Here is a 27,986-nt window from a genome sequence, read left to right as displayed (position 1 = left end):
CAGAACTGCCACCGGGGCCGCGCAGGGGGCTGACGAGGGAGGAACTGAGGACCAGGCTGGCCGCCCCACGTCAGAGAAATGGGGGCAAAGAGCCTCCTGGTTCGGGGCCGCGGGGGTGACGAGGTCAAGCCGACTTCCCCGTGAGACTTAGGAAGCCCCCTGGGCCGGATGGCGGGAACACTGGCTTGTTCACTCATCGCTCCTGTCGGGACCTTTGGCGGTCTTTGGTCAAGAGACACAGGCTTCCGCCCGGCCTGTCCTCCGTTGCTCTGGTCCCGTGGCTCATCCTCGTGTCGCGGAGCCCGTGGTCTGTGACAGGCGCACTCCTGCTCCGGCGCAGGGGCCCTGTCGGTCCCCCCGAGGCGTCTTCCAAAGTCCGCCCCTCCCCAGACTCGTCCCTGTGCCAGAAAGTCTTTGATGTGCTTCTGGGTCAGAACGCAGCCTCGTTTCGGTGGAGACCCTGTCCCCTCACGTGCAGAGGAAGAGGAAGGCCGCCGACCTCCCCGCGCCGCGGAGAAGCCGCCGTCCCAGAGCCACTCCCCGGGTCCCCGGCCGGAGCGGGAGCGAGAGCAGGGGCATCGGAGCGTCCGCAGAGGTCCGGGGGTGTCGGGAGCGCAGGGGACACAGCTCCGGCCTCTCTGGGAGCCAGGCCTCCCCCGCGGCCCCGCTCCTGCCCTGGCGCTGTAGGGAAAGCGGTATTTCCAGCACGGGACATGGATCTGTGTGGGGTTTTTCCGAGAACTGGGGGTCGGGCGGCTCAGCAGGGCCGGGAAGGAGCCCAGCCCCAGGTTTCCCCGTGAGACGACCCTGACCACACCAGCCACAGTGCTGGGGCCCATTTCCGAGGGGTTAACGCGGTTTCCCTCCGTGGCCTGTTCGGGCCCTACGGTCTGTGGCTCCTGACACAGAGATGGCTTTTCCCTGGGGTCAGTTTTGTCACCGTAGGGACAGAGGGCTGTCCCTCGAGCGCACCTCACAGTGGAGGGTGGGGGGCCCAGGCCGCTCCCCATGGCCTCCTTCTTCCCACGCAGGATGCTGACTGCAGATGACCCCGCTGAGCCCGCAGAGACCGGCCGTCCGCGGGAGGATGGCGGACCCGGGGCCCCCGCCAAGGACACGGCCACGCTCTCCGGGGAGCACGGCCCGCCTGAGCGGACGCTGGTGAGCGGCCCTGTTGGGGACGGGACAAGGCTTACCCTGAGTCTCACCCGCTGCTGTCCCCGTCCCCGAGACCGGCACTGACGCTCCCAGGCTTCCTCCTCTGGCCGGATGCTTCGACACGGCCGTCGATACCGTCTCCTCTGGGAGGGGCAAACGGCTCTCCTCCTGCGGCTCTGTGTCTTGGTAGATGAGAGGCAGGATGGGGAGGGTCAGGACCCCTGGGTGTCTCGGTCAACTTCCCTAATTCAGGACAAGGCGCTAGACTGGACGCACTTGGTTAAAAGAAAGCTAGAAGGTGCCCGTGACTTCAGTCTCGCGGTCGGAGCTCCAGAGCGCCCTCAGCCTCCTCCCCTGTGCCCAGAGGGGAGGGTCCGCTGCCCTCCAGCCGGCCTCCACGAAAGCCCCCACGTGTCCCCCTCCTTTGGCGCCACAGGTCCAGGGCTCGTGGCCACGCCACGCACGACCCTACCTCCCGTCACAGCCCTACTCATGCTGCACACACAGTGTCGGATGAAGGGCCCCACAGGAAAGCGGGTCTGCTGGGTTTAGAATGCCGTAGGTTCGGCTAACTTCTGAGCAGTTGCCCAAATATCCACTTCAACACAACAAAGGCTGTTCTTGTGTTTCTGGGAATTCGGAGGTATTTGGTGCAGGGGCACTGGTCATTAGTGGGTTTTCTGAGTGATGGGCCTGCCCTGAGCATGTAAGGTGCCCCTAGCGCCTTGGACCTTCAGGGGTCTGGGGAGCTGTTGCGTCTCCATGTCAGCAACAGAGAGAAGGGGCATCTTGCTGACAGTCCCGAAGCACCAGAGGCAGGTGCAGCCCTGCGTCTCGGGGCAGGTGATGAGCTCAGAGACTCGTAAGAGCACAGACACGGGAAGCAGTGCCAATGCAGTCTCGGCGACTGCAGCAGGGGTGCACGGGGAGGGCGCTGTGTGGCCTACAACGCCAGGTAGCCGGGGGCAGAGGACAGTCTCTGGTCAGCTGGACGCACTGGCTCGGAGGGCTCGGAGGCGTGTCTGAGGTTCTCCTCAGATACGATTCAGATCCAGGCTGTGCACAGTGTGAAGCCTTTTCCAAATCACGGACCACAACCGCCAGAAAGGGTGGGGCAGGGGTCCTGTGATGACCACGAGCATCACAGCCCAGCTGGAAACCCCTCCCGGGGTTTGTCCCCTGAGCCGGGGCCGCCTCTGTCCCTGACGCCTGGCCAACGGTGTGCCTCCAGCCCTTCTGTGATCACGGAGCCCCAGATCCCTCTCTGTCCCTTCTCCTGCCTCCTCCCATCCCTCGCCCAGGGTCAGCTCTGTTTGACCTTGGGAGGCGTTACTGGGCAGGGTCCATCCTGTCGGCAGACAGAACGTGAATGAGCACAGCCAATGGGCTGTTTGTCCCGTCAGAGAGTGACGAACATTTTCCAAGATACGGGGAGGACACCAGCTCTGGGCTTGACCTCTCTGTGGGCATCTACGGTCCCCAGCCCATGAGTCTGTGACCTCAGCCTGCAGGGCCTCCGTGGGCCGGGAGGAGGTCACTTCCCTCAAAGGCTGGTTTCAGAATTACACAAGAGGCCTTGGGAAGCTGGCGCCAGGGTCGACCCCGCAGCCGGAGCTGGGTAGACCGTGTTTTCACGGGGCTGGTGTGCAGGACGCCCTCGCCTCTTTCCCGGGGTGCGTCCGAGCTAAGTTCCTGGCCTGCAGCCATCCGCCCCCAATGTGTCCGGGCCAGGGGTCTGCCCCAGTGCTGGGCCGCACCAGGCAGCGGGGAGCCCCCCGTGGACCGACGGCCTGGTGGTGCCGCCTGGAGCTGGAGGTGACTCACCGCCCCCTCCCCGCGGGCCTCTCCCTGCACGTCCTCCCCAATTCCCGAGTGCAGACTCCGGGGCGGAAAGTGATCCAAGTGCGTCCCAGGGCCCTGGCACCCTCCCGGCTTCCACAGATTCGGCGTTGTCAGGATAATTCCTGGGCGAGGGTGTGGATTTTATTTAAAATGAAACTGCAGTTTCTTTCCCAGTCTTTCTAGAGTAAACAGAATGATACAGTCACTAATTTCTTCTCAAATGGTGTTATTTTCATTTTTAATCATAAACCTGCGATGTGATTCTAATTATTTTTCAGAGATAATCTCTGTGAGAGGAAAATACTTTTTTCCTGAGTCTTTTTAAAAAGATTTTATTTGCTTATTTATTTATTTGACAGAGAGAGATCACAAGTAGGCAGAGAGGCAGGCAGAGAGAGAGGAGGAAGCAGGCGCCCACTGAGCAGAGAGCCCGATGCGGGGCTCGATCCCAGGACCCTGGGATCATGACCTGAGCTGAAGGCAGAGGCTTAACCTACTGAGCCACCCAGGCGCCCTGGTTTAGTTTGTTTGTCTGTTTGTTTTGAGTTTTATCGACTCATTTTCTTTATTCTGAGGTTCTCTGCTAAATCGTTTCCCAGTAGGCGGGGGATACGCGCCATCCCGCTGGGTTCTACGTACAAAGACTCGCTTTGCTTTGTCTGACACTCAGTTCCCCTCTTACCTGAACGTCTGACTCGTGTGCTTCCCTGGGAAGCGGCAGCACGTTCCAGAGGGCGCGGGAGATACAGACGCACTCACTCTGCGTCTTCCGTCGTCCGGGGCCCCCATTCGGCCCGGGTCCCACCTCTCAGAATACCCCCCTGAGGTCCTGCTGGCGTTGTTTTGGAGGAGACACGGAGGCCCAGAGAGGCAAAGTGTCTTACCAGAGTCACACAGCCGGCTGTGGTGACACCAGGATTAGACCTCGGTCCGGATCACGTCGAACGCCTGCTCTTACCCCTCGCCCGCTGCCCCCTCAGCATTAGATTAAGAGAGAAGTGAGGGCTCTCGGCCTGTGCTTGCAAACAAAGTGACTCTAGAACCATCTTTTCTGGTTATATCAGGAGGAATAGCTCCCGACGAGCACCGCTCATTTGCAGAGGTGGACCTGGTGTCAGGGTCATGCTTGTGTTTTCCGTTCCTCTCCTGGAAAAGTTGGGTGACCCGTGGGGACGGGCTGGAGGGCGCTGCGGGAGGGGCTGGCGAGCTGGCCGGAGCAGCGCCACCTGAGAGCTCGTCTGCCCCTCTCCATCCTCCCCTCTCTCCCGTCCGCCCCTCTCTCCCGTGCTCCCCCAGAACCAGCACCTGCAGCAGCAGGTGGCCCAGCTGCACGAGGCCCTCAGGAGCCAGGAGTCCCGGTGGGCCGAGGCTCAGCGCCACCTCCAGAGCCAGATAGACGCCCTCGTGCAGCAGAACCTGGAGCTCCGGGATGAACGAACGGCCCCACGGCCGCTGTGGGAGGCAGACGCCGCCCTGGGCGCCAGGCTGAAGCTGGACACTCTGGTATGGAAAGCGTGCTTGTTTTATGTAGAGGTGACGTCACAGTAACGGGGACGCAGGGTCCGTGGCGCTGGCAGTGACACTCGCCCTCCTATCGGCAAACCCACTGCACTCCCGTAGGTGGTGGCCACCAAGCACAGGTGCCCTGGAGCTGCCGGCTTTCTGCGGGCACCTGGTGACCCACTAGGGCAGCCTCCGGTGTGTCTCCGGGACTGGGTGCAGACCAGGCAGGGGCTGTGTGTGCCTGTTTGTACATGGCAAGGACCCCGGTGCTAACCCCAGGGACAGACCTGGAGCGCTTGGAATTGGGGCCCCGCTCTCTGATGCCAGAGCCCGTACACAGTCCCCCAGGGGTGCTCTCGCCAGCACCGGGACAGCAGGGTGGGGAGAGATCCTACCGCCCTGCCCCACCTCCAGAATCCGTATTTAGGAACCGAGCAGCAGGACGACTGTGGGGTCAGCTGCAGGGCTGAGGGAACACGCTGGAGCGGCCATGGCCGGCAACCCCCCAACCCCCGCGTCCGTCCCCTAGTTCCTGAGTGTGCGTCTGAGCAACTCAGATCATCACAGGCTTGTGCACAGCTGTCCACAGGAAACCGTGTAAATCCCGGAGAAACCTACGTGGGCTATTTTCTAGTGAATTTGGGAAAGTTCTCATATTTCTTATTTGCACTTACTGTGCGAAGTTTCAAGTCTGTAGTTCAGAGTGAGGATAATCAGCTATGACACAGGCTTCACACACTCACACTCACGCACTTACTCACACATGCACCCTCACACTCATTTGAGCTCGGGTGCTGATGAATTTCGAAACATCCGTTGACTCTGCGAACTGCTCTGGTCACAGGGTGGGGGTTCGTAAGCCCAGCGTCGGCTCGGAAAAGTACACACGGACTGGAGGAGGAGGACGGGACGGCTAGGTGCCCTCGCGTCGGGGAGGCCCAGGCCCCTCGGCGGGCAGAAGTGACTGTAGGGACAGTGTTTCGAACGGCTAGTGACACACGAGAGCAAGACTGAGGGTTAGCCGCTCTGGCCACGGGACCAAAGGCAGTTCCCGTCGCCTCCCCCATCCACGTGGGGGGTCCTGTCCCTCGGCTGAGCGTCCTGCTGTCCCGGCTTGGCTGCAGAACACCGCGTCTTGAGATTCTGCGTTTCTGATCTTTGATACGCTGTGAGACAAGGCTGAAAGTAGAGTCACATTTCCTTCTTTCTTAACACTTTCCCAGGTGAAGTCACACAACCCAGGGAAGTAAATGTGGGTGTCCTTTCTTTTGTGGCCGTTGGGAACGTGGGGTATTTTGAAACAGTGAACAGCCATGAAAGGAGCCCGCGTTGGGGATGCTGTGTTCGCGAGGCCTTCACAGGCCGGGGCAGGAACCAGCCCAAGACCCTCCCCTTGCATCCGTATTTCCTCCTAGCACACTGCACTTGCTGTTGACTGGTTAAATTTTTTTTAAAAGATTTTATTTATTTATTTGACAGAGAAAGAGATCACAAGTAGGCAGAGAGGCAGGCAGAGAGAGAGGAAGGGAAGCAGACTCCCCACTGAGCAGAGAGCCCGATGTGGGGCTCGATCCCAGGACCCTGAGATCATGACCTGAGCTGAAGGCAGAGGCTTTAACCCACTGAGCCACCCAGACGCCCGACTGGTTAAATTTTGAATCTGTCTTATAGTTACTATACCTTCGAAGATGTGGACGCTTCCTCTGAATTTTCTTTGTGATAAACCTTGTAGGTATCCCGATCTGCTTTTGGGAAAATGTCATCTCTGTCAACTGATAATAAAGAGATGTTACTGAAACATGCAGGCTACAGGAGTCATAGCGCTATTGTCATAGGACAGGGACAGTCATCTAAACCTGGCCTTTCTTCCCAGGAGACCCTCCATGAGCATGACCTTTAAAGGAAAGCAGAGGTCAAGCACCCAAACTCACATATCCCACCAGCACGTCCCTGAGAAATCCCGCCTCCCCGAAGGAGCGGTCCTTACGACCCCGCCCTTATGAATGCAGGGGTCCCGACCTTGCCGGCGCAGGGGTCCAGTCCGGCCGGTGGTCTCCTCAGCACACTCACCGCAGAGAGTCTGGCTGGGAGATGAGCACAGGTGAGGGCTCACACCCAGGGCTGTGTGCTTGCTTTCTATTCACGACGCCCACCCAAGGCAGGGATTGTTATTATTAGCTTCAGGGGCAGAATTCAGTGATTCATCAGTTGCATACAACACCCAGAACTCATCACTTCGCACGCCCTCTTTCCCGCCCAAGTCACGGCGCCCCCCACCCACCTCCCCTCCAGCAGTCCTCACATTGTTCCCTAGAGCTAAGAGTGTGTCATGGTCTCCCTCCCTATGTTTATCTTATTTTATTTTTCCCTCCCTTCCCCTATATTCATCTGTTTTATTTCTTAAATTCCACCATAAAGTCATATGGTATTTGTTGTTCTCTGATGGACTTACTTCACATAATCCTTCACATAATACCCTCTAGTTCCTTCCACATTGTTGCAAATGGCAAGATTTCGTCCTTTCTGATGGCTGCATAGTATTCCATTGTAGATGAATATCGCATCTTCTTTATCCATTCATCTGGTGATGGAAATCTGAACTCTTTCCATGGTTTGGCTCTTGTGGACATTGCTGATAGAAACACTCGGGTACAGGTGCCCATCCATATCTTTAGAGTAAACATCCAGTAGTGAGATTGCTGGGTCATAGGGTAGCTCTATTTTTAACTTCTTGAGGAACCTCCACGCTGTTTTCCAGAGCGGTTGTGCCAACTTACCTTCCCAGCAACAATGTAGGATGGTTCGCTTTTTTCTGCATCCTTGCCAACTCCTGTCGTTTCCTGACTGGTTAATGTTAGCCGTTCTGACTGGTGTGAGCTGGTGTCTCATTGTGGTTTTGGTTTGTATTTCCCTGATGCCGAGTGACGTGGAGCATTTCTTCATGTGTCTGTTGGTCATTTGAATGTTTTCTTTGGAAAAATGTCTGTTCGCGTCTTTTGCCCATTTCTTGACTGGGTTTTGGGGTTTTTTTTTGTGTGTATGTTTTTGTTTGGGCGTTGAATTTGATAAGGCAGGGATTTTAGTAGCACATCTCTTCATGTCCTTTGGTTCCTGTGTCCCCTAGCTTTAAAGCTGTGGTGTTTCCTGGGGTCACTGCTGTGGCTTGTCCTGCTGTTTCCACACGGCTTTGTTTTGGGGCTCAGTGTAGGATGCTGTTTGATGTCTAGGACATTCTCCTTGCTCTGGTGAGCTCTGCTTTAGCATACATGGGCAGCCAGCAAGTTGGAGGCCACCCCCGCTTTGCCTCTTCCTCCTACTTCGGAAGCCCCTCTCTGTCCTCCGCCAGCTTTGGGTAACAGGGTTACCATGGATCATCAAGATGAGTCCCAACTCATCAAGATGACCTGATGTCCTGACATTCTTTCCCAACACAGCTGCTAAGCAGATGACATTTCACTCCTAGATGGAGGGTCTGGAATCTGCTGTCACCCAAGCATTGATTGCAAGTGGGAAGAGCTATTTTTTGGGTCAGGTGAGCAGAGATTCTGAAGTCCCAGGATGAACCGCGTGACTCTCTTGGGTCCTCTGAGATGCAGCCTTGTCCTTGGTTCCCGTCCGGCCCTGAGTCATTGACCTGCCCGCCGTGTAATCGCTTCGTAAGTGAATGGATGAGTGAGCGCCTCCCTGGCTCAGCCATGTCTCGAAACACCGACTTTCGAATTTTGCCAAGGGTAGAAAAATTCTTATACATTTTCAAATTCAGTTCTGAGCTATTTATTTTGCTGTGATGGTCAGCCTCTCGCACGGGATCCATCATAACTTTCCGGACTCCTGTGAGAGCACGGGCCACGGCATGAGAAATGGGCCCCCCCGGAAGTTCTGCCGTGAAGGTGTCAGACCAGAGCTCCACCAGCCCGGCTTGCGTCACATCCTGCACGGCGCGTCTGCCGATGCTTTCGGGGAGAGTGACTCTTGTGAACGTAGGAGCTCCCCCACCTCTGCGTCCAGCCAGGGATGATGGAGACAGAAAGAAGCGAGTCAGGGAGACAAGGTCATGTGACGATGGAGATGAAACTCTCTGGAAGCCTTCGGGACGGAAGGGCAACACCTCCTTCCCGGGGGACGCCCTCTGCCGAGAGCCCAGCCACGTCTGTGGACGGGCAGGTGACAGTTTACACTGGTTGTCTTTACGATTTACATTTCAGGAGCGTCCCACTTAGATCTAATAAGAATGCTCCACTGAGGACTCAAAATAGTTTCATTTATGTACAGTAACTGGACAGCCCTGGATTAAAGAACAGGCCCCCCAGATTAGCTTTAATGCTAGAGAAGCGACTAATTGCGTTGCTGGTCGTTTGCTCTGCCGCGCTCTGTGTATTTCTGCATTTGGAAAAGTTGCGCACCTGGTGGGGCCGAGTGCAGGCTTTAGCTCGGGTCCTGGGACGTTGCTGGGTCATGGTGACGGTTGAAAGTGGCTTTCTGCCGCACAGCTCTTGATGTGATGTCACAGGCTCAGGTTTGGGGACTCTCGTTTGCTGCAGGCCACACACCAGTCCTCCCAAAGTCTGCAAGAACCGAGCGGCCAAAAGTCGCCAGAAGCAGCCGCGAGTGTCGCCAGGCTCCAGGAGTGTCTAGCTGCTCAGGGAAAGGGTGAGCGCCTCACGGGGGTCTCCTTCCTGTTTGCTGCTTGGCTTGAAGGCGTGAGCTTTGGTTACATGTGCCCACCCGAAATCTCTCCACGGCGGGTGCACGCCACATCCTCATTTCTGAGGGTCTTTTCTGAGTCCCGTGCTGGGTCCTCATGTGCGGGTCTTGCCAGCACTCCGCGAAGCCCGGGGATGGCTCACCCAGGCTGGCTCCCGGGGGCTGGCTGGCATCGCTTGGCAGGCTCTCCTGCCTGCACCTCCTGGGCGCTGCTTTCCCAGACTTCTGGGGGCAGACGGCACCCCCTCTCCTCGCCCCCACCAAGGCTCAGCTGCCCAGCAAACCCACTGTCATGTCGAAAAGTCTGCAGTTCCTGCCTGGGCCAGAAGCAGCTCAAAAGCAGAGACAGCATCTTCCTATCTTCATCCCCCAACTTAACACTTGAGACAGAATCACACCCAGTAAATGTCTACTCCATACATTCATCGAATAGTTCATGTTTCTTACAAGATCAAATATCACTTGTGGCAGACTGACCCCGTGTGTAACCTAATCTCATAAAAGGAGAGAAGGAGTCACTGTTGGCTCACACCGGACTTAGAAACTGCATTAGGATAGTAGCATTTTTCAGAAGTGTGTGCGCTGTCCATTAAAACTCAGTTTCTTTGCTTTTTCAGGCACCCGTCCACTGCCTTGCAAGGGTCCTGAGGGCGGGCTTCTCAGCCGGGAGCGGGCTGGTAGGTCTGCCTGCTCCCCGCCGGGCGCTGCCCGGCCACAGGTGGGTGGGGTTGAGGCCGGCGCCAGGCCCCCAGGACGGAGTCCCTCGTCATGCCCCCATCTCCATGGGAAGAACAGCACTACTGTGCTGCTAAAGGCCCCTGCTTTCTGGGGACGGTCAGCCTTCCCTATAAGGAGCGACATATCCCCCCTAGATTTTGGAGTTGCACTTAGCACCTGGTCAAAACAAGACTGATATTTGTACATCACTGAAGAGTTCTCGAATCAAACTTTTATATCATTTTTATTTATACATTTTCATTAAAATTAACAGCATCAAAGGCACATATAGCAGAAATACCTTAAAAAAATATTTTATTGGACAGAGACAGGGAGAGAGAGAACACAAGCAGGGAGAGCGGAAGAGGGAGAAGCAGGCTCCCGCCGAGCAGGGAGCCCGATGCGGGGCTCGACCCCAGGACCCCAGGATTGTGGCCTGAGCCGAAGGGCAGTCGCTTCACCGGCGGAGCCCCCGACGCGCCCCACAGCAGAAGTACTTTGAAGCTCCAGCTAGCGGTTCATTTATTATGTGTTATATTTAATGACAAAAGTCAAAGAAAGGAGAGACTTTTCTTTACGAGAGGAAATGTGAGACATAAGCTTATTTAGACGCAAACCCGACAGCCAGCAGGAAAATATGAAAACGCAGGTCCCGTTTTTCTCGCGTCCTCCCAGAAAAGCCCGCGTCCCTTCTGCCCTTCCCGACCGCAGGCGCCGGGCGCCGAGCGGGAACGGCTTCCTCTGGGCTGCGTTTTATTTTGAACTGGGGGCTGTGGCTCCAGGGCGCACCCCTTCAGCGCCTCAGAACGCAAGCGCGCGGGCTCTCGGGGCGCCCTCCCTCCCAGCGCGTGACTTCGTGAGGCCGCACTGCTGTCCCCAGAGCGTCCTGGCCCAGGTCTGCCTATCGAGGAGGCCGGGGACAGAAACCGCCGCAGAAGCGCACCGGGTGGCCCGCTGTGCCGCTGCTGCTGAGCGCGGACCTTGTGGGCAGGGCTGCAGGAGGCCGGGGTGCCCGGCTCCCCCCGCCCCCGCTCAGAGCCGCAGAGCTCATGGAGACCTCGTGGGCCCAGGGCTGTTCTCTTCCTGCAGAACCCTCCTGGAGAGCCAGGGCCTTCCCGCGTGGACGCCCAGACAGAACAGGGGGACCAGGAAGAAGGAATGCGGTCCCCGGCCAGCGAGGTAGGCAGACGCCCTGGTCCCCTGGGAGGGAAGGCCCTCCTGTGTGATTGGCTCTGGGGCTCCGTGCAGGTGCCCGCAGGCTTGGACCCAGGGCCAGGTAAGCAGCCCTTGGAGAGGACACATGTAGTGTCCTTGGCTGCCGGTTTGTTTCCAGTAAATAAAGCCACACAACATCTTAACGGGAAAAACATGTTTTAAACCCGACCTGCCCCTTATCGCCTCCACATTTTTGTGGTTTGTCTCGGCCTCCACATTTTTGCCCTTGAGGAGCCCTCCTGGCTATGAAGGGTGCGTCCACGGGCTGACCGACGGTGGTCTCAGGAAGCCTGCAGAAGGGGTGGGCGGCCATCACTGCCCCTGGGGTCTCCCATGCCCCCGGGACACAGCGGCAGCAGCGCCTTCCTCCATAGCCAACATTTTAAAGATATATTGATTTATCGATTTGAGGGGGAGGGGCAGAGAGAAAATCCCAAGCAGGCTTCATGGTCAGCAGGAAGCCCGACGTGGGGTTTGATCTCACGTCCCTCTGACCACGGCCTGAGCCGAAATCACGCCCTTCCTCAGCCTTTGTTTTGAGCCGGTCCCACTGGGCTGTGGAATCGTCCTCATCCCTGTGGGGGGCTCTGGCCGACCTTAGGGGGACCCGCGCTCTCATAAGCAGAGAAAACGTCTGCGTAAACGAACAGCAGGGAGTGCTACTTGTGGGACAGCTTGAACCCCTCTACAGGCTCTTTCCTTGGTGCGGTGGTTGTATGGGTTTCTCAGGGGCCACCATGGGATTTGAAGACCTTCTGTCCCCGTCTCACCGGGGGGTCTACGAGAAGGAAGCGACGCTGTGGACCCACTCCTTGGACGAGAACGTGGGCGACCCCCTCACTCACCGTAGGCCCCCTCGAGAGCCGGGGGTGCAGAAGGCGGCTCGGTCCCCCCCTCGAAGCCTCACGCACCTGCTGGCCCCACGCTCTGTCCCACGTCGCTCGGCCTGGGCCCCCGGGTGTGTCTTGTGTCGGACACACGCACGGCTGTGTGCTCGCTTATCGCTCCCGCCTGCCTTTTTTATAATGTGGACAAAAGCTTAACATTTTCCTAATGTGGAATGTTTGAAACGTGACTTGTGCTTTCTCATTTCTGAGACGCGATCGTGTCTTCAAACCTCATCAGAGTTTTTACTGTGGGTTGAGCAGTCGATCTTCTAAGACTGAGCTGAACCCAGACTCGCTTCACCTCGCCAGTTGGTTTGGGACGAGGGCGAAGAGGTCTTGGTTCCAGCCCGAAGCCAATGGCTGCGGCGTCGCGGGCTGGCGGGGTGTCCACCGTTGACCTTTGCTCGATGGGTGGCCGACGAGGCTTCGAGAAGCCCAGACTCCGCTCCTCGTCCCCTGCACCTTCCCCAGTCAAATCAGCAACTTCATTCCGAGCTACAGTCGAGGACGACAAGGCCACAACGTGACTAATAACAGCACTTGGACCGTGCGGACTTTTCAGAGGTGCAGATGTTACCAGACGGGCAGATGTTACCGACGTGCAGATGTCAGTCCCCCAGGTCTTGGGCCTCCGTCTGTCAGCGCCCCCGTTCTGTTAATAGTCACATGAACACTATTTTCCAAAACTCCTAGTTAACATCCTGCCTCTGAACTCACGCACCGTTTTGCCGACCGTTAATGGAAATTGGTGAATCTTCGGGTCAGGAGGAGTGTCGCGGGGATCAAAAGAAAGGGATGGAAAGGGACGAAAAATGCGCGGCTCGTAATTCTGACGGAGTAATGACGGCCGTTTACACGGTTCAGGATTCCCACACTCGGCAAACTCCGCGCCGTGGGCGGTCTAGACAGACGACGGAGAACTCGCATCGCGTGAGCTTAAGAGAAGCAGAGGTTTGGGGCCAATCGTAACCTGCATCCTCCACAACGAGATTCAGGGCTGAGGCGAGGTCTGGGGCGGACGGACTTAGTACTTGCGGAGATAAACCCCGAGCCGTCGACACGCGAGGACTCTGGCGGGGGAAGAGTGACTCCGTGAGAATCACGCTTTACGTCCTCTTTCCTGCTGGAACTCGTGTGCTTCCATGCAGGCGGCCGAGACACTCGGCGAGGGCCGTGACGCCGTCCCCTTCTCGAAGGAAACTGGCAAGGACGGGGGGCCGGCCAGAAGACCACCGTCCTGCGGTGCTTAAAGGGGGCCTGCAGAAGGTCCTGCCGGGTCAGAGGCTGGTGAGTACAGAATCCACGCCTGCCTTCTCTTTGTCATCAAGACCACCAACTATGAGGAAGGTCTCCGTCCGCCTGCACCCTTCTTCCCCTGGGGGTTCAAGGACGAGGGCCTCCGGCCCGCCGGGCGGCTTGGATGCGTTGGGCCGTGGGATTCCTGATGGGCGAGCCCCCAAGTCCCACGTTCCGGTGGGAGCAAGCGCTAGCACCCGCTGGCCGTGAATTCCCGCTCAGCCACCTGGAGACCGCGAGCCTCGCGACGCCTCTAGTGGGAGACCAGGACTGGGAGCTAACTCGGAGACGGTGCGGACTCTTGTGGACAAGCGCCCCGTGGAAGGCCCCACCACCACGTTCTCTAGGGACACGCAGCGAACACTCAGTTACAGAGCGATTAGTGTGCCTCGTGCGAGCTGGGACCCGGGGGCTCAGATGGGGACACGCAGCGTCCTTTCCTCTGTCCGGTGGCTCTCACAGCCCGGGGACAGGAGGCCTGTCTCCCCGCGGACGCCACCCGTGTGGGGAGGCAGGAAGTGTGGGCCGCAGGGATGGGGACTTAGTGAACTCCCGGTGGCCCTGGGCCCGCACAGGAGCAGAGGAACTAAGCTCATCAAGCCCCAGTTTCTGCACCTGAAGAACCCGAACAGCTCCTGGGAAGGTTAGGGACTCTCGGCTGGGGACGGTTTTGCTCCGGCACATTCGCAGCGTCTGCACAGCTTGGGATGTCCCGGCCGGCGGCGGGTGGGGAGGGCCGGGTGCTGCTGCCGTCCGGCGGGTGCAGGCCGGGGTGCACCTCCCGCTGCTCCCAACCAGGAGCTATCTGCCCAAACTGTCCATCATGCTGAGGTGGGAGGGGGTAACCGAGAGCGGCCGAGAAGCCAGACGGTACAGGTGTGACGGTGGCAGGTGCCAAGGTAGACTCGTAATTCTGACGGAGTAATGACGGCCGTTTACACGGTTCAGGATTCCCACATTCGGCAAACACCGTGTCTGTGACCCTGGGACACCGTGCGTGTCCATGCGGTGTTACGCTGTCGTGTGGTTGGGGGGTGGGGGACTGAGTCCTCAAAATTTGGAGGATTTATAGGCAAGACTGCCGGAGAGGCAACACCCCGGACAACTCAGGACTGACCGTGATTCTGGAAACTTGGTCGACTTACAAAGGCTCGTTGTGAGCGAAGCCTGGAGATGAAGGAGGTTGTAGTGGGCGGACAACAGGCTTGCGGGACAGGGACGTCACCGAACTGTATTCTTTACGAACTTACTCATTTCTTTTAAAAAGTCTTTTTTAGAATAATCGACCTCATTGTTTTGTTTTGTTTTTTCACCAAGTTTTGGGATGAAAATGCGGAGTTTCGGGGCCCGGGGAGTTCTGAGTGACCGCGGCGCGCCTCTCCGGTTTCCGTTTTTCCTATTTTAACGGTGGTAGCGAGAGGCGTCGGCTCCCTGCTCTGTAACTCCGACCCAGCCCGAGGCCTCGGACCACCTGTGAGGGCGGCCGTTAGACCCCTGGGGCGGTCGCAGCCGCGGCATCCTGGCCGTGTGCCCTGTCACTGGCCCGAGGTAACCCCACGCCCGCTTGTCTGCCGAGCAGCGCAAACACGGAGAGCCTAGAAGACCCAGGTACACGGTGACTCTGCTTATGTCCCCGTGTGGTTCAGTCATACGTGACACTGACTCAGCGCCTACTCCAACACTTTAAGTTCAGAACCCGGAGTCTCCCGATGTTGTCTCCTAGCCAGAGCCCCACGGCCGTCCTTGGAAGAAAAGCTTCCTCATCTCGGTCCTGGCACGTTCCCGTCGCGGTGCCGGCGGCGAGCAGAAGCGTGTCGTGGTGGGGCACCTGCCATGTTTTGCTCTGCTGCTGGCTCTTTGGTCTTGAGGGAAAACTGAGCCTCTGGAACAAGAGGGCAGGCCAGGCCCTCGGCTCTCAGCCCGGGGCGAGATGCTTCCCCTCCATCGGACACGTTCCCCACGAGCGCACGGCGCCTCCTTTCCTGACGGCGGGGGCCTTGTCCTTACAGGTGACCCACACGAGGTGACCGGGGCCGGGCCCCAAACCAGAAGTCGAGTGAAATGTCTGCCTTCCAAGTCTCACTATGAAAACATTAGCATGAAATGGGTTTTTGCTTCCTCGCCCCTCTTCTGATTACCGTCTCCTCCTGCGCATACGGTTCGGGGCGCTCCGCTGCGCCGAGAGCAACACTTCCTCCCTCGTAAGCGTCCTCGTCCGCGGCTGCTCTTTCCCGCCCTCCCTCGCCCCTTGGCTGGAGCCCAAAGGTGTCACACTGATTTGAAACATCACAATCCGGTGACCGGTCCCAGAGGCAGGGCTCCGTGGGCGTCTGAATGCCGTGGGGGCCTGTCCGAGTTCTCTGGAGCGCCTGGCGGGCGCGGGGTCCGAGCTGGGCGGCTGTGGTCGTGGGGCTCCCGGCTCGCACTCTCCGCGCCCGTCAGGAAGTCGCGGGGCCGGGTTAGCAGCAGGTCTCCCCAGGACCGAGGCTGCCCGGGTGAAGGACAGGGCCGCCCCACAGAAGGTGAACTCTCAGACTCGTGGCAAGCCCCAGGACCTTCCCGTGGACGGGGCAGGCCTTTCCCACTGACACAGAGTACTTCACTAGGTCAAAGCCAGGTTCAAGATGCTAACGCGAGCAGCCTCCCCACGCGGGTGTTTCTGGTTCCAGGTTTATGGTTCCGCAGACGCTCGGATCACACACACGACCCATCCCAGCGGTCCGGCCGTCCTGCGGTTCCCTGAGCAGACAGGTGAGTGGCGCGGGCTCTCGTGCCCGCTGAGCGCGGGCGGCCGTCAGCGCGTCTCATGCAACATTCGCTTTACCAGACGTCGGAGCCTGCTATGCCCGTTCTCCCCGGCAGCGACTGTCCGGATACCTCGGGGCGTGAGGAACCGAATGAGGACCCAAGTTTCGTTTCTGATTGGCCTCACGTAGCCTGGAGCCCGGTGCTGGGGTGGGGGCTGCAAATGCTCCAGAAGCCCGAGGAGATGGCGGCAGCGGGCACTTGTGCGCTCGCTGTCTGCCCGGACAGGAGGCCAGATGCACGCCGCGCCGCTCAGCTCTCCAGCGGCTTTCTCTCCGAAGCCGTCCTCTCTCAAGTTCTAAGAATTCCGTGTTCTGGTTAAAATCTGAGGTTCTTGGTTTTGTGAATTGGCTTCAAACCGTTTAATTTTATCTCTCACTGTGCTGAGTCCCTCTTCTCTCACACTAGTGACCTGTGCTCTGGGAGGGCCGGCTCTCTAAATGGGGCACCTCGTGGGCAAGTTCCCCGCTGAGAGGACGCGCTCTCACGTCCTCCTCAGGGTCACCACTGTCACCCGACCCCACCAGCATCTGAGTGTGGATTATAAGAGAGAGTGCTCTATTGAAGTGGGTCATATTCCTGCTGTCTCCCTTGTCCGCCGTGGCCGCCACTGCCAGAGGATTGGACGTTTTCACAGACACGGTCGTGGCACTGGGCTGCGAGACCTGCCCTGACACTCGCAGCTGCTGCCTCTGGAAACGCGCTCCTGACAGCTCTTGTCCACCAGAGACTAGCCCAGGGGCACTCGCCGCGCAGGACGTCAGGTGGCTTGTTTTGTTTTGTTTAACATGTCGTGATCAGTAAATGTGGTCATTTAGCCTAACTATGCAGTGGCTATCATTTTGTTTTCTTTAAAGATTTTATTTATTTATTCGAAAGACAGAGATCACAAGTAGGCAGAGAGACAGGCAGAAAGAGAGGAAGGGAAGCAGGTTCCCTGCTGAGCAGAGAGCCTGATGCGGGGCTCTCTGAGATCATGACCTGAGCCGAAGGCAGAGGCTTAACCACTGAGCCACCCAGGTGCCCCATGGCTATCATTTTTATACAAGTAGGTTGAAAGACTGTTCTAGAAAATGAGTATTTTTTAAGTTTATTTTTTTTAAAGATTTTATTTATTTATTTATTTGACAGAGAGAGCGAGCGCACACAGGTAGGGGGAGGGGCAGAGGCAAAGGGAGACACAGAGTCCTCGCTGAGCAAGGAGCCCGATGCGGGACTCGAACCCGGGGCCCTGAGATCACGACCTGAGCTGAAGGCAGCCGCTGAACTGCCTGAACCACCCTGGAGCCCTCAGATAATCAGTATTTGGTCTGGATTTCGCCCTTTGGTTTTCTTCTTCTTCTACTGTAAGAAGTCTAACCGTCACCGTTGAACAACCTGAAAACCTTCACACCAGAACCTGTCAGGCTGCCGCAGCTCTTCGCCGGAGTGACACTGCTGGGGGGTATGAAGGGTCCCGTGCGCAGGAGGTCACTTCAAGGGTGCTGACCTGCGGGCCGTAGCCAGCGCCCGTTTGACTGCTTGCTGAGAGCCTCCAGGCCGCCTGACGTCTTGTCTCAGTTTCATCATGGACGTCCCGTGAGAAAGCCCCAACCATGGACCGTCAGGGACCCGGGACCAGTGGGCAGTGCTGTGAGAGCCGAGACAGGATGGACACCCATGCTGGCTCCGGGGCCTGGGGTGCCGCTGGCAGTGTGGTAGCCTTGTTGGCGCTGGCCAGTGCAGCGGGCGCTGCGTGTCTGGGTTCCCGCCCCCGCCCCCGATCCTGGGCCTAGCCGCTGTCTGGGGAGCTCTGACCCTGGAAGCTGAGACTTCCCACACTAAGCTCAGATCGCTTGCCAGCGCCGCCAGCCGCATCGCAAGGGTTCCAGCAAACAGATTGGGAAAGCGCTGGGCTTGGGGAAGCTGACCCTTTCCTCTCTGGCCCTGTTCATCCTTAGTATCGTGGGTTCCGGGGCTCCGGGGGAAGGGGCGGGAGGCAGGAGCGCTCACTGTTTCGCAAACGTAGGTCAGCACCCAATGCTTTTCTCATGGACTGACTATCAATATGTTCCTTAGGCTTCTTGTTGGGAAAATACATAGTATCTCAATAACGAGGAGGTTTTGTGGCTGATTTTTTTTTTAAATATTTATTTATTTATTTGACAGACAGAGATCACAAGTAGGCAGAGGCAAGCAGAGAGAGAGGAAGCAGGCTCCCCGCTGAGCAGAGAGCCCGATGTGGGGCTCGATCCCAGGACCCTGAGATTATGACCTGAGCTGAAGGCAGCGGCTTAAACCACTGAGCCACCCAGGCGCCCCTGTGGCTGATTTTTTTACTTGGGTCTTTAAAAGTTCAGCAAAAGGTTTATGTGGACGTGGACGGATTCTCCGCCACGGGATGCGCTGTGTGAACGTATCACGTGGCGCCTGTGTGGACACCGGCCACGGAATTTCTGTCTGATGTTGATTTCTAGGTCCTCCTCACAGAGGCGAGGGGGACAGTGCTCGGAGCTTGTTGGAACAAGACTGGGACTTTTCGGGTCTCTCTTGTCCCCGACCCAGTTAATCCTGAGCTGCTTCCAGGGTCCCCGCTGCTCCTGTCCTAGGCTCAGCTCCTGCCAGAGCCCCTTCCTCGCCGCCAGGCCTGCACCCCAAGTGCTAACCTCTTCCTCCAGCCTCTGCGGCGGCCGAGGCTTACAGTCTAAGTGAGTTTGCACATTTATCCAAATACCAACGAGATCTGCCAACTCCAGTGCGCCGTGTGAAAAACTCCTAACAGTTAATTTCCCGTCAACTTTGGGGTGGTTTTCTGTCTTGCAGCCTTGTCTCTGCTCCCCGCCTCCGACACCCTCTGCCTGGCCGTCCGCGTTTGCGAAATGCACTCTTCCCTTTGGGTTTTGTGTTTTTGTGTCGTTTCCTGCCTGGCTGCCAGCAGCAGGAATGGCTAAATCCGGCCTCTCTGCACGGGGAAAAAAATGTCACTTCCTGATCTGGGGCCAATTTGAAAATGAAACCCACTCTGGCGGCACACTTCCTACGCAGCATTGCTGCATCTTCCTGACCCTGCAAATAGTTACGAAATAGCCTGTGGCCCGACGGGCATGTCTGGAAAGAGGGTGAAAGTCCAGCGCCCCCAGCGGTGGCCAGGACGAGGGTCAAGTTTGTGAACAGCCACCAGCTGTCTCTGCTCAGAGATCAGCTTCTCTGTTCCTGCGCAGGAGCTGCGGCTCTTGCTCTCATTCCGACGGCTCGAGCTCCGCTCCCAGGTCTTCAAACCACACGCACGTTTCCTACCCGTCTGGGGCTACAGTGCCGCTGCTCATGATGGACTCGTTTGGGATGGGTGGGTCCCATCCTTGGCTTTTCAAACCAAGCAAGCTGAAATTTTACAAAATCAGGAGCGCCCCACGTGAGGGGTGGGGTCTGGGTTCTCCGCGTCTGTAACCCACAGAGTCAAAGCCATTTTGGACATTAGCCATCCTGCTCACCCGCCAGCGTGCGGTTGACGTCCGTTCGCATCGAGTCTCCTCTACTCCCACCCCGGTGCTCATCCTTTGTCTCTGAAGGGAGTGGAACTAACCCACCCAGGTCGGCTGCGTCAGGCATGGTGGGTGCTTCCTGCGAACCCCCAGCGGCGGGCAGGGCAGCCTCCGGGGCCAAAGGAGCGTCCTGTTTCGTGGGGGGTGGTGCCGTAGTGGGTCACCGTGCCCCACGGGCGCGGCCACCCGCTCTGTCCTGCTGGTGTGAGACCAGCCGTCAGTCTATCCCTTCCCCGTCTGTTTCAAGTCTGCTCTTTAACCTCCGCCTGGCAGTGACAGCTGTGTGCACCACGCTCGGACACACGGTCTGCACGGGTCCTGCTTCTCTTCAGCGTCCGCGTGTTCAGTGTCCTGCTCCTGCGTGAGCTGGAGGGAAGACGCACTCTCACTGCGGGCGTCGCGCTCGGGGTCTGTCCTTTAACGCAGACTTCAGCTGTGCCGGTATGGTCCATTGTTTTTTCTTGGCTCTGAATTAAAATGATCATCATTTATTTTAATGTAGTTTCAGACTTCCAGGATGTGCAGAGAACTTCTGGGTGCTCTTTACCCAGATGCACCAATTTTTAGCTTTTTGTCCTATTTGCTTTAGCATTCTCTGTGCCCGCATGTGTGCGTGGCCATGTGGATCTCATCCTGTTTCCTGGCCCCTGGAGGGTAAGCTGCGCACCTCCAGGCCCCCTTCACCCGTCGTGTGTCTGCGCACGTTCCAGCCCTGTGCGATCAGGGCCCACCCGACTCTAGTGGGACCCCATCCTAACTCGCTACCACTGCAAAGATGCTCTTGCCGGGTGAGGCCCCATTCTGAGGCCGTGAGAGTTAGGACACGCACACGGGAACTTTGCGGGAACACAGTTCCACCCACAACATATCCCTAGGATTTCTATTTATTCTGTTTGGAATTCGTTCTGCTTCTTATTCCTACAGATTTACGTTTCCTCGTCCACTCCAGAAGGTTCATGGCCGTGACCTTTGGGGAAATTGCCATTCCGCTGCATTCTCCTTTCTTCTTCCTCTCCTCTCTTTCTCCGTGTCCTTCTCCATCAACTTCTTTCTCACTGCAGAACTCGGGGCCTCCCCGGCCCGCCCCCGCCTTCCCCTGCTTCTCCAGGCTCGCCGCCATCATCCGCTCGTTTCTCCTTTTGTTCATTTTGGGAGGTGGTCCCTGGACCTCTGGTACATTTTCCAGTGTGTCTCACAGCTGAGGTCTAGTTGGGGAGTGAGAAAAGTCCCTCGAAGTTTCCAGGTAATGAAAGCCACAGCCCTAATGATTTAGTACTAAGAGCCGTCGACTAGCTCTGAGTTACGTGGTGGTCATTATGTGGCCAGCGGGCTTCTAGCTGCTGTCCGTCTGCACACGGATCCGGAGACATAGGTGCCCTCGCTGTCCTCACCTTAGCGGTGAGGAACCTGAGAGCAGCGAGCGCGCGGCCTGTGCACACTCGCGCACTGGCTTCCTGTGCGGTCTGGCTCCGCAGCCCGGAGTGAAACGCTGTCCCTCGGGACCCCAGAAGTCACGCAGGATCGGACTCAGCCCGTTACATGTGCTCGCGTCTGCTTCAGCTGTGGCTGTGGCTTCTCTCTCCTTCCTAAAGCTTCTCCCTTGACCAGTTTTACAGAGGTCTTTGTGGCTATTATTTATCTCAGATTGCTGATTTCTGGCTTTGTTGATGTGTCGTACTACAGCTCTGCTTTTTCTCTTTCACAAATTCAGGCTTTATATTTATTATGCGTTTTGTTTGACTTCATTTCTTCTTAAATCCTTCAGGTGGAGGGGCGCCTGGGTGGCACAGCCCATTAAGTGTCTGACTCTTGGTTTTGGTTCAGGTCGTGATCTCAGGGTTGTGAGTTAGAGCCCGGTGTTGGGCTCCGCACTCAGAGTAGAATTTGCTCGAGATTCTCTCCCCCTGCCCTTCCCACTTGAGCTCTCTCTCTCTCTCTCAAAATAAATATCTTAAAAACGATCCTTAGGGGAGGCAGAAGTTCTCCTCAGTTTCTGGTGTTTGTTCTTTAACATAAACATTCCAGGCTATAAATTCCCTCTGAGCACCTTTTTCATTATATCCCTCGAATTGTGTTAGCATTTATTTTTCTAATGCAGTTCTAAGAATCTCTTATTATTTCTGGTAGTTTGATTATTGATTGATTGATTGATTATTTTCCTGTAGTTTGTAGCTCGTGAATTACGTTTGAAAGTGTCTTGAAATAATTTCCAAGTGTACAGTGAGTTTTAGCTCTCCTTTTGTTTTCATTTTAATTCAGCTAAGTTGTGTCAAACCATAGCTTATATTATTATCCTTTCTTTGATATATTTTGTCTTCCTTTAAGGCCCAGAATATAGTCATCCTCCCCCAAATGTCCAATGTGTGCTTGAGAGCACATATTTATATTCATAAATATAATTTATATTTACATAAATTATAATTTACATAAATATATATAATTGCCTTTAGATTAAGGTTTTTAAAAGTTGTGTTTTCAAGAATAGAGAATCTGGAAATAAGCCCACAACTCTGTGGTCAATCAATGTTCATCAAAGCTAAGAGGAATATCCAGTGGGCAAAGACAGTCTCGTTGACAAAGGGTGTTGGGAGGACTGGACAGTCCCATGCAGAAGAACGAAACCGGGCCATTTCCTTGCACTCTACACCGAGATAGATTCAAGATAGCTGAAGGACCTACGTGTGAGACAGGAAACCATCAGAGTTCTAGAGCAGAACACAAGAAGTAATTGGCCACAGCAGCGTCTTCCTAGATCTGTCTCCTGAGGCAAGGGAAAGAACAGCAAGAATAAACGACTGGGGCTTCAGCAAAATCAACAGCTTCTGCGCAGCGAAGGAAGCAATTGGTAAAACTAAAAGGCCACCGACAGAACAGAAGATATTTGCAAATGACATATCTGATAAAGGCTAGTATCCAAAATATATGAAGAAGTGATAAAACAACATTCAAAAAATGAATAATCCAGTTAAAAAATGGGCAGAAGACATGAACAGAGATTTTTCCAAAGAAGACATAAGGGGAGGTGAACCATGAGAGACTGTGGACTCTGAAAAACAACCTGAGGGTTTTGAAGGGGCGGTGGGGGGGTGGGAGGTTGGGGGAACCAGGTGGGGGGTATTAGAGAGGGCACGGATTGCATGGAGCACTGGGTGTGGTGCAAAAACAATGAATTCTGTCATGCTGAAAAAAAAAATAAATTTTGAAAAAAAGAAGACATACAAATGGCCAACAGACACCAGAAAAGATGCCCAACATCACTCATCATCAGGCAATGAAGCCAGAACCACTGTGAGCTACACCCACACCTTCTGAATGACTGAAGTAAAAACAGAAACAACAGGTCCTGGCGAGGTTGCAGAGAAAGGGGAGCCTCCTGAACTGTGGGTGGGAATGCAAGCTGGTGCAGCCAATCCAGGCAACGGTGTGGAGTTTCCTCAAAATGTTAAGAATAGAGCCCCCCTATGACCCAGCCCCCCTATGACCCAGCCCCCCTATGACCCAGCCCCCCTATGACCCAGCACTACTGGATATTTAGCCAAAAAAATATGAAAAGAGTCATTCAAAGCGATACAGGCTCCCCTATGTTTATAGCAACATCATTTACAATAGCCAAACTGGGTTTGCGCCGAGGGCCCTCGCTGGAGAATTTGGAGCAAAAGCAGGACAAGCAATCATTCTCAGCGCGGGGAGGGTTTCCTGCGGCCCCTGTCGCATCGGTGGGAAGGCCTGGCACCCCCGACGTCTTCCTTTGCGGGTGAATTGTCTTCTTTCTTGCTGCTCGCGGGGGACGCTGTGTCTCGCGGTCCGTGGCAACGGGGCGGCTGCGGATGGGACCGCATCGCGGTGCTGGGGACCGTGTGCGCCTCAGGGTGAGTGACCCGCATCTTCCGAAAGGCAGGGCACCCGCCGTCGCAGGAGGCCTGGGGAAAGGCGAGCTTAGAAGACGGCACAATGCCCTCCTACAAGCACGTTCCACGCAGCTCACTCGTGGGCGTAGGAGTCTAGAAGCCCTTTGTGGTGCGGTGGACCGGGGTGCCCTCGGCCGCGTCCGGCACCCGTCCGAGTTCAGCAACGCCCTCAGCCGTCGTCCACCGCAGCACGACCCTCCTGCACCGTCCGTCCCTCTCGTCACGAGTGTGGGGCTCAGCTGCTCCCGCCACTCCCCGGCGCTCCTCACACCACGCTGTCCTGGGTTTGCTGCTTCCTGGGCGAGCTGTTGGCCGTCGCCTCCCAGTCTCCTCGGCCGAACGGGGCCGGCCTGTCATTCGTGCTAATATCCCTTCTCCCTGGTTTTCAGCGTCACACTAGGGGCGTTGGCGGCCAGCCCGTGCCGGTGCCACCCCCGCGGAACACTCCCTCCCCACTTCCGCGGCCCCAGCGGTCGGCTTGTGCGGGGCGAGGGGGGGTGGTGGTGCGTCCCGGGTCCCCGTCGGGGTCTGTCAGCCGGGAGAGATCTGGGCTTGCTTCTTCCAGAGGCTCTAGGGTGCTGCCAGCCTGGGCTCCTCTGGGTTTGCTCCTGGGACTGGGGCGTCCCCTCTCCCCAGATTCCCGCAGGGCTCGGAACGGGACACTTTCCCTGGAGCCCTGGTCTTGCCATGCATGTTTCCTGCCTCGTCCCTGTCCAGGGGGCATGACGTGAGCATGTCGTCTGGAAGCAGGGAGGAGCTCTGAGTCCCTGCGGAGCCGCTGCGAGGGCAGCTCGGACAGTGGCGGCTCGAGTCCGCTCCAGCTGCTGCTTGGCCCCTGCAAGCTCGGCCTCTGTCGTGGGCGCGAGCGCATCAACATGGGTCTCCAGTGCTGTTTTATCGGGCATCACACTTGGCGGCGGCGGTGTTGTCAGAGGGTCTGACCCGCCGCACGCCGAGAGTCAAGGAGACCATCATCAGGGGCTCGAGGAGCCCCAAAGCAGGCTCTTTCCAGCCGATGCCCAGATGGACCCTCACAGCCTGTCCTTTGGGCTCTGACATGGCAAGTGCGCGCAGAGGCGGGCACGAGAGCGGTCGTCTCCTCCGGTGACCTTCGCCAGTTCTTGACAATAGAGCACGACGTGTGCTTGTTCCCGCACACCGTGTCAGTGACCCGTCAGTGTGTGGTCTGGTCACCTGGGGAGGGAGGCGCTGTGTAGACCTGTGTTTCCTCGCTGTCCCCAAGCCCCGTCACGGCCCTGGGAGGCGCGTCTGCACCCTCAGACCTGCTCCCTGGGACGGACATTTCAGGAGAGCGGTCAAAGGCCTGGTTTTCCACTCCTGCCGTCTGATGTGTGCAACTGTGTGTCACGCGCGTGTTCTTGTAGGATTCACGTGGACCAGCAGGCTTGGGCTCAGAGTGGCACCGGGGGTCCGTGAGCTCCGTGCGGTCCGTGGGGCTCCGGAGAATCGTTCCAAAGAAGAGCCACCCCCGGGTCGTCCTGGGCATTCCCTCAATATACCACAGAAAAACAAGCTTTCACAGTTTTTTTGCTAAAAAATATTTCAATGGGTAGAATTCTCCCTCAGATGTAAGATTTGTTTTTCTCCTGTTTGGTGTTTCCTCTTATCTGCCGGCAACTGCTAACAGTTCAAACAAAAGCACATGCATATTTTCAGAAAGAAAACAGAAACTAATCAATTAAGTCTAACAGCTTTCCTTTGTTCACAATCACATGTGAATAGTGATTTACACCACGTGTGTGCATTATAACCTGCCTTTGATCCTGTAGGAACATGGGATAGAGCAGGGTCTCGGCATTGGACAGAGAGCCTTGTCGCATTTAACGGTTCTGTTTAAGTACGCTCCGCTCCTGGCGTGGGGCTCGAACTCACACCCCTGGGATCTAGAGTTGCACGCTCTACCGACTGAACCAGCCGGGGAGCCCCTCAGGGTCTGTCTCTTGCACAAGGTTAAAAGTCAGCATCGCCCCCGGAGGCTCATGCAGAGGAAGACCTGGGTCTTCACCCCGTTATCTCGTCTGACGCCCCAGGTCAAAACAGTAAGAGTGAAGGTCAGAGGCATTCGGAAGCCCAAGGTCGCCTGGTGTGGGATGGACAAATGACCTTCCCTCTCGAAGGACCTGGAGAGCACACGGGAGGAAAAGAACATTTCAGCCAAGGGGATAATTTGAGCAAAGGTGGAAGAACATGAATTTTGTCTTCTACGGAGACGCGGGAGCTCAGTCTGAGCAAGACACTCGACTACACATAAAAAATGACGGAGCAGGACACAAGACCGCGTCTTGAATCCCAGGGCTCTGTGGCGTGGGTCGCTGGGGGACACGTGGGAGCCGCGAGAGACGCAGCACGGAGAGCAGGGGCTGCATTTCTAAAACGTGTATTCCACAGAAAAATACCACGCCGATGGCTCGACGGAGATCGTGCATCCGGACGGGACCGTGAGACGTCTGAGCGGCGGCCGTGAGGAGACGGTGTTTCCGGACGGGACGGTCGTCACCGTGGAAAGGTCAGTACGACGACAGGACACAGGTGCGTGCGGGCAACCGTTGCTTCAGCTTAACTTGGGTAAGAGTAGGTGTCTGCGTAAACGGGGCGATGGAAGATGCTGTCACTGACCCTGCCGTGTTGTCTCTGACCCTGATCTGGTTCCCACATGGATCCTAACACTGGCTTGCGTTCTCCTCGCTGACGTGGCCAGGCTCGCGCTGCAACCTGAAAGTACTCGAGGCCTTCTGTGCACGCCTGGTCGGCTCGTGTCGGTGGGAGCCCGGGTGCAAGCAGGCCCACCGGAGCAGCCGCGGGAGACACCCCGAGACGGCGCTCCCAGAGCCCGCGACCTTCCAACGCCCCGCGTGCGCAGGGGAGAGGCGTGAGGCTGTGCCCACCAGCCAGCCGCCCGCGGCCCCACAGGCCCTCCTGGCCGTCGGGGTGGACTTTGAGGTGTCCCCACCGCGCAGTCTGCGTGAGCTCGGTGCCACTTCTCCGGAATATCGTACTTTGTGGTCCCCTCACTCCCCTGCAGCCCCTCCCCTCTCCCCCAGGTCAAGCTTCCAGCCCAGGAGGGCGGGAGCAGACGCACCGCCCCGTCCTCCTCCCACACTCCGGCCCTCTCACCAGCTCCCTCTCCTCTCCCAGGAACGGCGACAGGACCATCGTGCTCAGCAACGGGCAGAGGGAGATCCAAACGGCCGGGTTCACGCGGCGGGAATACCCCGACGGCGCCGTCAGGACCGTGTACTGCACGGGCTCCCAGGAAACCCGGTCCGCCTCCGGGACCGTGAGCATCAGGTGCCAGCCTGGGAACGTCGTCCTGGCCAGAAGGCATCGGGCGTCCCTCAAAACCCAACGTTACGCGTGACTTCCCAATTACCGTTTTGTTTTTGTTTTTTCTTTTTTGTTTTTTTTTTTTGTTTGTTTGTTTTTCTGAAACAGACACAGAAACTAATAGCCTATTCACGGCCCTAAATGGCGATAAAACTTGAGGACACCCCAAGTCATACAGGATTTGTGACTCCATAGACCCCGGGCTTCCTTGGTCGAGATGCATGGTTCGATCGGCCCCAGCTGGGGGACAGGGGACTCACCAGAGAGCGCGTCCCAGCAGCCCTAGCAGGGCCGCCACTGTCCGCCTCTCAGGAGCCGGCGCTGCCCTGTGACGGGATCGGGGGTCAGCGGGGCCGTCCCGTCAGGCCCCCTGATGAGCAGACCCCGACTTCCCTCCCTCCACAAGCCCCAGCCAGACCGATTGCCCTCCGTGACCTCTAACCCCCAACCTTGCCGGGTCGGGTAGGAAGAGAGTTGTAGCCCCGCACGGGGAGCCTGGCCCGGGTCCGCATGGTGGGTCCCGGGGCCCGTCCCTGCCCGGCCGCAGCCCCTCCGGAGGCTCAGGATCTTCTCCTCTCACGGTCACGACAGCGACCAGTGACCTCCTCGTGGTGCTGTTCGCAGGCCGCCTAGAAACTAACAGCGCGACGGCGGCGAGCGGGCTTCGTCCTCACGCGGAGACTCCCCGGGGAAGAATCCCGTCTGGAACCATCTTGTCGCGAAACGTGGATGTGTGCTTGTGTTTTCGGTGCGCACTCCTGTTCTGCTCTGCCGGACGCGAGCCATCCTGTGTCCGTCGCCGTAGCCATGTCAACCCGTGTCACCCGCACCACGTTACAGAGGCCATCGGGACGCTGGTGACGCTGTCTGAAGTGACCCAGGGACAGCGTGCTCTCGGCTCTGGAGGAGAGCAGAGGCGCTCCCTGGCAGCTGCCCCGGACGGAGGCCTCTTCCTTCCCGAGGACCACGGCCCCGTCACTGGTCAGTTAACAGGTGAAACTAATCTGTTAGGGAAAAGCTGCTTTTGCTTTGTCTTAAGAAAGAAAGAAAGAAAAGCACGTGCCAATTGTTTTATTTTGAATCAA

At 57.2% G+C, this 27,986-nt stretch overlaps 1 protein-coding gene and 1 long non-coding RNA gene across 8 annotated transcripts in view; one reads left to right on the top strand and one right to left on the bottom strand.

The window, feature by feature from the left end:
* The window catches only part of LOC309864746, a 133,920-nt gene that overhangs the window by 103,993 nt on the left and 1,941 nt on the right, over positions 1-27,986 (bottom strand). The window lies entirely within an intron of this gene.
* Positions 7-27,982, top strand: LOC309864728 (uncharacterized protein). 7 transcript variants are annotated; one of them, XM_082730491.1, is made up of 10 exons: positions 7-683; positions 1,032-1,161; positions 4,297-4,503; positions 9,045-9,153; positions 9,825-9,925; positions 11,014-11,103; positions 15,992-16,073; positions 25,966-26,083; positions 26,713-26,865; positions 27,526-27,982. In XM_082730491.1, the coding sequence occupies exons 1-10, from the start codon at positions 418-420 to the stop codon at positions 27,539-27,541; spliced, it is 1,272 nt and encodes a 423-aa protein (XP_082586617.1). In that variant the 5' UTR covers positions 7-417; the 3' UTR covers positions 27,542-27,982. The 7 variants fall into 7 exon arrangements, with proteins under 7 accessions (XP_082586617.1, XP_082586618.1, XP_082586616.1 ...); XM_082730492.1 differs by having other exon boundaries at positions 7-595; positions 1,046-1,161; positions 26,713-27,982; XM_082730490.1 differs by having other exon boundaries at positions 26,713-27,982.

This window comes from Mustela nivalis (genome assembly GCF_964662115.1).
Source record: "Mustela nivalis genome assembly, chromosome: 5".
In the NCBI taxonomy this organism is placed as follows: domain Eukaryota; kingdom Metazoa; phylum Chordata; class Mammalia; order Carnivora; family Mustelidae; genus Mustela; species Mustela nivalis.
This window is presented reverse-complemented; position numbering and strand designations above follow the sequence as displayed.

Bases quoted from the DNA above. Each gene is read 5' to 3' on its own strand.
- LOC309864728 (XM_082730490.1), top strand. From the start codon at position 418: ATGTGCTTCTGGGTCAGAACGCAGCCTCGTTTCGGTGGAGACCCTGTC. The intron at 4,504-9,044 runs GTATGGAAAGCG...CGTTTGCTGCAG, and splicing joins GGCTGAAGCTGGACACTCTG to GCCACACACCAGTCCTCCCA. The intron at 26,084-26,712 runs GTCAGTACGACG...CTCCTCTCCCAG, and splicing joins ACGGTCGTCACCGTGGAAAG to GAACGGCGACAGGACCATCG.